General features: G+C 32.5%; 1 protein-coding gene across 2 annotated transcripts in view; it reads right to left on the bottom strand.

Moving 5' to 3' along the window:
* Positions 1-1175: 1175 nt before the first annotated feature.
* LOC127729204 (vacuolar protein sorting-associated protein 16 homolog) overlaps positions 1176-11660 on the bottom strand; it is a 40681-nt gene continuing 30196 nt past the window's right edge. The window contains exons 16-22 of one of the 2 annotated variants that reach the window (XM_052236908.1): positions 10852-10960; positions 10281-10378; positions 9175-9279; positions 8445-8692; positions 6584-6680; positions 5690-5793; positions 1176-1459 (exon numbers count right to left, since the gene is read on the bottom strand). In XM_052236908.1, the coding sequence (XP_052092868.1) occupies positions 1315-1459; positions 5690-5793; positions 6584-6680; positions 8445-8692; positions 9175-9279; positions 10281-10378; positions 10852-10960 (906 nt within the window). In that variant the 3' untranslated portion in view covers positions 1176-1314. The remainder of the gene's footprint in view (positions 1460-5689; positions 5794-6583; positions 6681-8444; positions 8693-9174; positions 9280-10280; positions 10379-10851; positions 10961-11660) is intronic. The other variant, XM_052236909.1, reaches the window with a different exon arrangement.

The raw sequence follows: 11660 nt of genomic DNA, 5'->3' as shown, positions 1-11660 counted from the left end.
CAGGGCAGATAAATCTAAATCTGATGAACATTTTTGCCACCTGTCAGATTTGCTCTAAATGCTTTAGTTTCAGAGATATAAACCAAAAACTGCATTTTAACCCCTATGTTCTATTTTTAACCAAGTCGGCCATGATGGTTGGAAAGCGGGGTCATCTGACAAATGTTTTAAACTAGATACCCTTATAATGATTATGGCCAAGTATGGTTAAATTTGTCTCAGTAGTTTCAGAGAAGAAGATTTTTGTAAAAGATTACAAAAATTTACAAAAAATTGTTAAAAATTGACTATTAAGGGCAATAACTCCTAAAGGGGTCGACTGACAATTTTGGTCATGCCAACTTATTTGTAGATCTTACTTTGCTAAACATTATTGCTGTTTACAGTTTATCTCTATCTATAATAATATTCAAGATAATAACCAAAAACTGCAAAATTTCCTTAATATTACCAATTCAGGGGCAGCAACCCAACAACAGAATGTCAGATTTGTCTGAAAATTTCAGGGCAGATAGATCTTGACCTGATAATCAGTTTTACCCTATGTCAGATTTACTCTAAATGCTTTGGTTTCAGAGATATAAGCCAAAATCTACATTTTACCCCTATGTTCTATTTTTAGCCATGGTGGCCATCTTGGTTGGTTGGCGGGGTCAACGAACATATTTTTAAAACTAGATACCCTAATGATGATTGTGGCCAAGTTTGGTCAAATTTGGCCCAGTGGTTTCAGAGGAGAAGATTTTTGTAAAAAGCTAACGACGATGGACGACGACGACGCTGACGATGACGACAGACGACGGACGCCAAGTGATGAGAAAAGCTCACTTGGCCCTTCAGGCCAGGTGAGCTAAAAACCAGCATTCTAATCCAATATGAAAATGCTAATCTTTACAAAATCTGCCTGTAAGAATATGAGGCTGGGCTAATATTCACATTTTCTAAAAGGCATTCTTCTGAAGTTTATAAGACTTGGTGGTAATGACATCATGCAAAGGTTTATTTTTCAGTGAATTAACATGGCCAAATAAACAGTTACACCAAAATAGACCTTGTCAAAACCACCAACACCAAAATAGACCTTGTCAAAACCACAAAAATGTATCAATGAAAAAATACAAGTTTTTTCTTCAACACACAATAATTTGAACCCACAAAAATAAATTAATTAACAGTTAATAGTCATGCTATATTCTGTGTAAAAGTTCTATGCATCTATCAAATGATTCTTTAAATTGTTATGTATAAATATTATTTAATATTAAAATGTTTATTGCACTGGTATGATAAATAAATATATCCAATTGTCTTCAATTATCTTTTTAAGCCTAACTGTTGTTTCATTGATTTGATACTCTCTACCAACTGTCTATCAGAATGTCCACATTTCGACAAAACAAAATTTAATTCCTCTTCATTTCTGTTCTCAAATGCTGTATCTGCTGCTGCTTTCTTGTTCCTGTTGATAATATGTAAAATAGTTGTTCAATGTAATAACATTAACGAGTAAACAAATAACTATAGTTAGCATAATGTCATATCCTGCAGGGTGTGTTGAAAATAAACGAATAAGTCACTTATATTTCGAGTTGTGTTACTTTATGTACAAATCTATATCCTAAGGCGGCCATACAAAAGTATAAAGTAACGTCACAAACATAAGACTTGAAATATGGGAAACATGACATTCTTAATTTCCACTATACTCTCAACATAGGTATCTACACAAAAAGCTACTGAGCTGGGATCCTAGCTTATTGCATGTAAGGAGGAAGACAATGACCAAGTTATGTTTACTCGTTGTAACAATAAAGTATTATAAGGGAGTAAAATGGAGTAGCTACCAATGATACAACAATGCACTTGGGTGTACAAAAAACTGTACATACAAAAAAAAAAGTGCTTGTGAGTGCTGAAAGGTAAGATTGCTTTCATTTGCATTAATGAATTTATAATAAAAGAACAAAGTTCCAATGCCCCCCATGTTGCAAATATTTTATCTATCCAAGGAACAAGGGCAATAACTAAAACAAATTGCTTCGCTGAGCTCAGCTGGATACGACCGCAGATGTCCAACCCTGAAAAGTTGGGACCAAAATGGACACAATATTCACGCTTGATACAGGGTCTGAATTTGGATTGTAATTAAATTTTTGACACATAATTGGTTTCTGACACAGAATAACTGTAGTCAAAGAACCTCAAATTGGTTATATGATTTGAATTTATATTCAATTTTTTGCTTTTGTGCAATACACTATGCGAATTGACCCCCCCCCCCCCCCCCCCCCAAAAAAAAATTTTTACCCCGTTTTTTTGCGTTTGTGCAATACACTATGCTGTTGAATATTAACCCCCCAAAAAAAAATATTTGAAGAAATTTTCTTTTAATTTCTGAAATCTGAAATTTGAAAAATTGTCCCCCTCCAATTTTTTTCACCTCCCCCCTTTCCCTTATTCAAAAAAATAATTCTTTCCATCAAGTTATGGTCAGTATCTCAGACAATCATCATTTCTTAATACATAATTTACAAGCAGTGTAAGGGAGGTAATCAAACATTGTTATTTAAATTGATTTTGATTTTGATTTTGATTACCTCCCTTACACTGCTTTTAAATTGTCTCAATTGTCCTTTAACCAGAAAAACCCTTGTTTTTCCCCTTTTTTGCCCCTAATTCCTAATTGGTTTGAGCCATAACTCCCCAAAGTCAATCCTAACCATCCCTTTGTAGTATGGAAACTTGTGGTATAATTTCAGAGAGATTCATACACTTTAACACAAGTTGTTGTCTGGAAACTATAAAAATGCTTATTTGGGCCCCTTTTTTGGCCCCTAATTCCTAAACAATTTGGATCATAACCCCCAAAATCAATCCCAACTTTCCTTTAGTGGTTATAAACCTTGTATTAAAATTTTATTAATTTCTATTTACTTATACTAAAGTTATTATCCGGAAACCATCTGTCTTAGGACGACGCTGACGACGACGACGCTGCTGCCGCCGACAACTTAAATTTTTTATTTTTGCAATCGTATAAAATTTTCTTTTAATATTTGCAGTCATATAAAAAGCACTTTTTTGTTTGTTCTATAAGATTTTTTATTAATATCTTAGAGAAATGAAGGCTACAGAGCAAATGCAATGTGATTTCCATTATAACTAATATTTCCAAGGGGCATAACTCATTAAAAAATATTTGATCAAAACTTATTTTCGAAAGTGTCAAAGACATTGCTGATATAAACCTATGATATCAGTTTCATAAAAATCTGGCAAGAATTGAACTTATGAGAGTGCTAACAATGTTATTTTACGTATAATCAATATTTCCAAGGGGCATAACTCTTTTAAAAATGCTTGATCGGCACTGATTTTTGAAATCGTCAAAGACATTGATGATACAAAACCTATAATATAAATTTCATAAAAATCTGGCAAAAAATTGTTCATATTAGTGCGCTCATAAGGTAATTTTCCATATAATTAATATTTCCAAGGGGCTCTTTTAAAAAATTTTGATTGACACTGATTTTCTAACTTGTCAAAGACATTGCTGATATAAACCTGTGATTTAAGTTTCAGAAAATTCTGGCAAGAATTGAACACATGAGAGCACTAACAATGCAATTTTCCATATAATTAATGTTTCCAAGGGCCATAACTCTTTTAAAAATAACTGATCGGGACTGATTTTCAAACTTGTCCAAGACATTGCTGAACCAATGATATAAGTTTCATAAAATCTGGCAAGAATTGAACATATGAGAGCGCTAACGATGCAATTTTCCATATATTTAATGTTTCCAAGGGGCATAACTCATTTTAAAAATAATTGATCGGGACTGATTTTCGAACTTGTCCAAGATATTGCTGATATAAACCTATGACATAAGTTTCATAAAAATCTGGCAAGAATTGTACATGAGAGTGCGCTAACTAGACAGAACGGATGGACGCCCGGTATTTCTATGTCCCTGCAACGCATTGCGCGGGGGACAATAACTAGAGGCTCTCAAGAGCCTGTGTCGCTCACCTGTATTTACTGATGCTTTGGAAATCATGTAAAATAAGGTTAAAATCATAATTAATAGTATTAGATATTAGATATTATAATGATATCTAAGATAATAACAAAAAACTGCAAAATTTTTGTAAAATTACTAACTCAGGGTCAGCAACCCAACAATGGGTCGTCGGATTTGTCTGAAAATTTCAGGGCAGATAAATCTAAATCTGATGAACATTTTTGCCACCTGTCAGATTTGCTCTAAATGCTTTAGTTTCAGAGATATAAACCAAAAACTGCATTTTACCCCTATGTTCTATTTTTAGCCATGGCGGCCATCTTGGTTGGTTGGCGGGGTCATCCGACAAATTTTTTAAACTAGATACCCTAATAATGATTATGGCCAAGTATGGTTAAATTTGTATCAGTAGTTTCAGAGAAGAAGATTTTTGTAAAAGATTACAAAAATTTACAAAAAATTGTTAAAAATTTATTATTAAGGGCAATAACTCCTAAAGGGGTCGACTGACAATTTTGGTCATGACAACTTATTTGTAGATTTTACTTTGCTAAACATTATTGCTGGTTACAGTTTATCTCTATCTATAATAATATTCAAGATAATAACCAAAAACTGCAAAATTTCCTTAAAATTACCAATTCAGGGGCAGCAACCCAACAACAGGTTGTCAGATTTGTCTTAAAATTTCAGGGCAGATAGATCTTGACCTGATAATCAGTTTTACCCTATGTCAGATTTCCTCTAAATGCTTTGGTTTCAGAGATATAAGCCAAAATCTACATTTTACCCCTATGTTCTATTTTTAGCCATGGCGGCCATCTTGGTTGGTTGGCGGGGTCATCGGACACATTTTTTAAACTAGATACCCTAATGATGATTGTGGCCAAGTTTGGTTAAATTTGGCCCAGTGGTTTCAGAGGAGAAGATTTTTGTAAAAAGCTAACGACGACAGACGACGACGACGACGACGGACGACAGACGCCAAGTGATGAGAAAAGCTCACTTGACCCTTCGGGTCAGGTGAGCTAAAAATGAATTTTATTTAGCTAGACAAATTATAGAGTTGGAGTTATTTTCCTTTGTTCATGATTGTACATTTGCAGTTTAACCTATTTTTATAACAGATTCATATGCCATGCATTACTTATGCAATTTTTAATAAAAAGGCAATTCAAATACACATCATATTGTAACTTGAATATCTAAGTATAACATATCATTAATAAATTGCATGACATTAACTGGTTAGGATATAAAGATTGATCACTTCACTGCACTATTTTGTTTGAACTTCCAAAGGTAGTGATAAACCTTGGAAGATATAGATATTATTTATACCATTATTTGTATGCAGCATTTCCTCAAATCAAAACAATCAATTGTTTTTGTCCATTGTTAAACAATCACAATAATAACTGCACACAAAAATTTCTGAATCTCCAATATTTGATAAAACTTACCCTACTTTAACAAGACATCTGACTTTTTGTTCTGGACTGACTCTAGACATATACTTCATAGCTAACCCTACTTTAACAAGACATCTGACTTTGTGTTCTGGACTGACTCTAGACATATACTTCATAGCTTACCCTACTTTAACAAGGCATCTGACTTTGTGCTCGGGACTGACTCTAGACATATACTTCATAGCTTACCCTACTTTAACAAGGCATCTGACTTTGTGCTCTGGACTGACTCTGGACATATACTTCATAGCTTCATTTACATTATGGTGCTTTGCACAAACCTCTACAAAAGCCTGCAAAGAAAAAAAATAGGGTTTCTTTTTTTATTAAAGGTATAATTTACTTTCTGTTTATGTATTTATTGGTGTTTTATGCTACCATGGCTATATCATGACATCCTCTTTTTTAGAAGCCATACTACCCAGACAAAACCATGACCTTTCGCAACAAACTGGCAATATTGTCCATTACAAGCAGAGTCAAAAACACCTTGCCATTAGAGAAGTTCTAACTCCCAACCTAGTGACATGTAGATGAACAACTGACCTGTAGACCACTCCTCCAGCAAGCCCTCTAAATTACTTTATGTATATCCTTATGATTTATGACATGAGATTGTCTAGGATAAAACACTTATGTTTAGTTAGTAACTGATCAACTCATAGCAGATGCAGGACCTGATGCCTCGAGGCATCATGAACTCCTGAAAACTGTTATGTTAAGTTAACCAGCTGAATGTAGATTCTCTTTTTATTACAGCATAATTATTATGAGATATATTCTGGAAACTGCAGGTTTTATTTAAATATTTAAGTGAACAGTACCACAAAACACTTGCTCAAAATGGTGTAGGACATTCCTGACGTGAGAAATAAAATTTCATAACAAACTTTAACCACTGCTAATTAGACAAAACATCTAAAAAATATGTATTGATTTACAAAATAATGACACTTAAATTACATAAAAATAGTCCTGTTTGTATGTTATTCTTGAAATCCAACTTAAGTGATTTAATTTCATTACTACTCCAACAACAAAATCAAAAACTACAAACTGTTTTGTAAATGCATAATTACTTACTTCCATTCCAACTGGTGGTTTTTTGTTGCGGGAAAATTTATCTAGCTCTACCCATTCCCCTGCCTCTGCTAAACCTTGAATTCTTATCCACCAGTATCTGAAAATGGTAATATTTTTATAAAGGAAAAGAAAAATTCACCTCCAAATAAGTGGGACCTTTAAAAAAAATCTGTTAAAGTGAAGGCTTCCTGCAGCAGGTTAAGAAATTATTCTGAAGGACTGAAGAAATATTTTTTTTTACATCTTGTATATTCAGAAGCTTTTATTTGCCCTAATGAAAAGTTTTTATGATTTAAATGCATGTCAAGGGAACTGAATTTTGTACTGATATTAATGAACATCTCGAATCTCTTATAAAATATATAGCTTTCTTTTATATCTTGTAATTGCTGAGATCTAAAACTTGACACATTTAATTATTCATTCATGTGTAAAATGCAGGTGAAGGCAACTAAGTTTTTGTATGGAACTGCTTTAATACATCAGGTGTGTTGGCCGGCAAAATAAACTGATCATTCCTCTTTAACTTGTAGGTACTTTGATCTTAATCTTTACCAAAAAAGATAACTACTCATTTATGAAAAAAAATGAAAGTCAAGGTGACCCAATTTTATTATGGATCATACAACTGATTGTCTTAAATAAATACCATAATAATGATTTGAAAACAAAAAATCACAACCCAAATATAATTTGGGATATTGCTATTTCTAGAATTGACAGAACTTATGATTAACACTGTCACATACAGACGCCACATTCTGTATGCGATTGTCCGAAGTAAGGAGCCTGTAATTCAGTGGTTGTTGTTGGTCCCTGTATATCATATTTGTCTTTTGTTTATTGTTTTGTGCTTAAATCAGGCTGTGGGGTTTCTTGTTTGAGTTGCTTTACATTTTGTCATTTTGAGGCCATTTATAGCTGAATATTCGTTAAAGGTTTTGCTCATTGTTAAAAGCCGTATGGTGACCAATAATTGCTAAAACTCACGTCATTTGGTCAATAGTGGACAGTTGTCTCTTTGGCAATCATACTACATCTTCTTAATATGTTTATATTAATCATAAGTGCTTTTTTGAAATGCAGGAAACATAACATAAATATGTAAAAAATTTTGTATTCTCAAATAAATGTTTGCAAAGAACTGAATTTCCTTCTTCAAAAATGCTGGCTTGTCACTTTATTGAAGGACTGTTTAAGTTTTGCTTAATTGCAGAAAAATTTAACTGCTCAGACATGGTACCCTTAAAAAAGATCCATTAGTAGAAATGTCTAGGCTTAAAAAATTGTCCTCATACAAGAATACACTATAGGCAGAGGATTGGGAAAAAAAAATAGCTACTTCTAATGAATTGTTCGTATTGACATATACAAAGATCATTGTTAATATCAGAGATGAGCGATAAATCAAAATTAAAACCTAACAAAAAAAGTATTCATGCTTATTTCAAGCACAAATAATAGGTAAATGTTAACAATTTTTGCATAGACAAATCCTTAATGGCACTATTGTTCAGTCTTCAAGAATATGATTGATAAACTAAAGATCGAGGTTGGTAAGTCAGGGTGGATTAGGCCTTGAGGCGGATTAAGAGTGGGGGCCAGGGGGCCCACCCCCTTATGGAGCTACATATATGATAAATGCATAGATGTTTTACAAATATCACTCCAAAGGTTGGCTTTCCAGGCCCCCTCCCCCTTTTAAAATATCCTTGATCTGCACCTGAGGCCCAGTTGTTAAAAGGACATTTTAAACAATTCAAAGTAAAAACTGGCTGTAGAGTAAGGACATTAAGTGACGGCACTAGCCAAACACTAGTCCTCTGATGCAGGTAAGCTAACAATCTGAAAAAAAATATACCTTCTATCTGGAACTTTAAATTCTTTTCTAAGTTGTTCTGAAACTTTGTAGTTATTTTCCACTGTTAATCTATAAATAGTCTGATGTAATGACAAATCCATATATGGTCGATTAAATTCCTCCTCTAAACGTCTTTGATATTTTAATAATTTGATTTGATCCTCAGTTTGTTTAATCACAAAATCATGTCTGCCTTTCTGATAGCATTTAATAGCTTGGTTCAGAGTTTCTGTTCTATCATCCAATCTCTGTAAAGTAACACAAATATACTGAATATAAACATTTGTTTGTCAAGAATATTTCAGAGTAACTAACAACTAATTTTAATTGAAGATTTGTTGTGAAAAGAGCCTATGTTGCTCATGTTTTTGTTGATATAAATCAGATTTTTCAGGACTAAAGAACACAGGTCAGAATATTTAAAATCATAAACTTATTAAACAAAAACAACACAGTTTTGTCCATTAGAGTTCTTTAAAGTCTCAAAAATAAATTATTCAAAATCAGATGTCTCCAATAAATGTTAAGGTTAACAAACTTACTCTTATAGTATGTGACATCATTTTACCTTTTTTTCACGGGGGAGTTTTCATTTTCTGTTTATGTTTGAGGCACTGTCTAAAATTTTGAATGACCATCTTTGTCTTAATATATACATGTCTCAGTTCTATAATGTTTTCTGGATTAAAAAAAAAGGTGGGTAAATTACACTAATTTACCGAATCCTTACCTCATCATCAAAGCTCCTCATGACTTTACAGTTACCTTCCTCTATAAAATTATCTTCCTGGTAGTATAAATCCTCCAGTAACTTAGGGTTCTGTTGTCTACAGTACTGCACAAAAGAAAAACTTTTAAATATAGTAACTTTCATACAAATAAAAGAACAGAGTTCCAATGTCCCCCGCGTCGCACACATTTTTATCTGTTCTGTCCAAGGACAATAACTAAAAAAAAAATTTTTTGTTCTTGAAACTTTTTGAAAAAATCTTACTAAAGAGTTGGACTTGAGAGCAATTTCCAATATATTTAATATTTCCAAGGGAAACTCATTAAAAATATTTGATCGGCACTTACTGTTGAAATTATCTGAGACATTGCTGTTATATAAAAATAATTGATCGGTACTGATTTTTGAATTCGTCAAAGACATTGGTGATATAAACCTTTGATATGAATTTGATAAAAATCTGGCAAAAATTGTACATGCAAGAACACTTACACTGCAATTTTTCATATAATCAATGTTTCCAAGGGGCATTACTCTTTTAAAAATAATTGCTACGCACTGATTTTCGAACTCGTTAAAGACATTGCTGATATAAACCTATGATATAAATTTCATAAAAATCTGGCAAGAATTGTACACATGAGAGCACTAACAGTGCAATTTTCCAAATTATTAATGTTTCCAAGGGGAATAACTCTTTTAAAAATAATTGATTGGCACTGATTTTCGAACTCGTCCAAGACGTTAATAAAGAAAAAATTGCTTATGTCTTTGATTATAGGATGTTTGACATTGTAATTGTCATCTGATATTTTTCGTTACAATTTGTTTGACTGCACATGTAAAATGCAAACTGGAAACGGGCCAGAAGTTGATATGCTAAAAGTCCAGAAACTAATAACGACAATCGATTGAACAAAATCCCAATCGATTATAGACATTGCCAAGCCCAACCAACTGTTTCATACTTATCTTATTCCGATCATCAGAACAACACTCATTTAATTTCATTTAAATCATTGCATCTAGAAAGTATTGATACTGTTTCTAATATTCCTAGTTTTTAAATAAGATTTTATCTATGGTTCATGTTTCACACTACTTACCTGTAGGAACAAGGAATATGATATAGGCATACTTCTAATTGACATCAGAAAGTCACCTTGTGTCATGGATTCTTTCAATCTAAGAAGTACTGTATACACTGAAAAGTAAGTTTAGAAATACGAGTGAATAAAAGGAGATTGGGATCATCATCAATGATTCAGTTACCTAATGACAAAAGACATCTAAAGGGAAACTTACAATCTTCAACAATAGACAATTTTCAATAAAATCTGTCAAGTTTTAAATCATATTTCTACTGTAGGTAAATGCAATTTTACAAGAATTAACCGATCTAAATTTCCTGCGTCACACTTTAGTACAACTTTTACAATTTATCTGATGACATCTATTTTTTATTTGTTGCCTTCAAGTTGGCCCTGAATATGAATGAAATATTTGGCACATGCAAACAATGAATCAATCAATCAGAATTTCATATAAATCACATCACTCATAACTACAAACTCAGTCTAAAGTCATGGGTTTGAAGCAAATATGATTATAACAAAATTGGTGCATTGTTTATCAATTAACAATCATAATGATCCTATTACATTGCAATTTATATACCTAAATCTGTATCTCCACTTTCTATAGCTTTTGATAATGCTATTTGATCTTTATGCATCTTCATCAGAAGTGGAACTTGATGGGCAGCTCTTGGCTCATAATCTAGTAACTAAAAACACAAAAAGTGAGGAAATGTTAAAAAAAAAACATAGAAAATTTTTTGTCAAATACTGACCAACTGTTTTGCATTATTAGTAAATACAAACAATTCTTGTTTGAGTTATATTGTCACTTTCTCCATATTGTTGTGCAAGTTTCGTAGAGGCCAGTTTCATCAAAAGAGGAACAAGGCAGATCAGAAATATTTGGGTCAGTGACTGACAAACTCTAATCTTACAAAAGGAATTCTAATGAACCTTGATAGACTCCATATACTGTTAGGGCGATCAATGCAACAAACATTGTAGACATCATGGACATTGTTTCCGTCGACTTTATTTGAATAAATCATGTTTACCTAAATGGGGAAATACTGGCATACTATGAAGAGGTCTACCTTTGGGGGAAATTATGTTTCAATACTTCAAAGGCCAAAACCTTCGCTAGGTTTCATTTTCGAGATTTCTGGTCTTTAATGCTGATCTTCTTAATAGATCAAATTTAAGCAGGGGATTTTTGTGGTTTATCTTCATCGTGAAATAAAGCCCTTGGAAATTATCCATTTTACTAGATATAACTCTTACTTGATACGTGATAGGAGATATATTCAATAGCAATGATTAAAATGAGTTTCAAAAATTTTCTTTTTATGTAACCTTTTACCTGTTCTATTCACAATAAATGTATGAATTCTCAAAAGATTATTTCAA

This window comes from Mytilus californianus, unplaced genomic scaffold (assembly GCF_021869535.1).
Source record: "Mytilus californianus isolate M0D057914Y unplaced genomic scaffold, xbMytCali1.0.p SCAF_2, whole genome shotgun sequence".
Classification (NCBI taxonomy): Eukaryota; Metazoa; Mollusca; class Bivalvia; order Mytilida; family Mytilidae; genus Mytilus; species Mytilus californianus.
The sequence above is the reverse complement of the archived record's forward strand: the minus strand, read 5'-3'. Positions and strand labels throughout refer to the sequence as shown.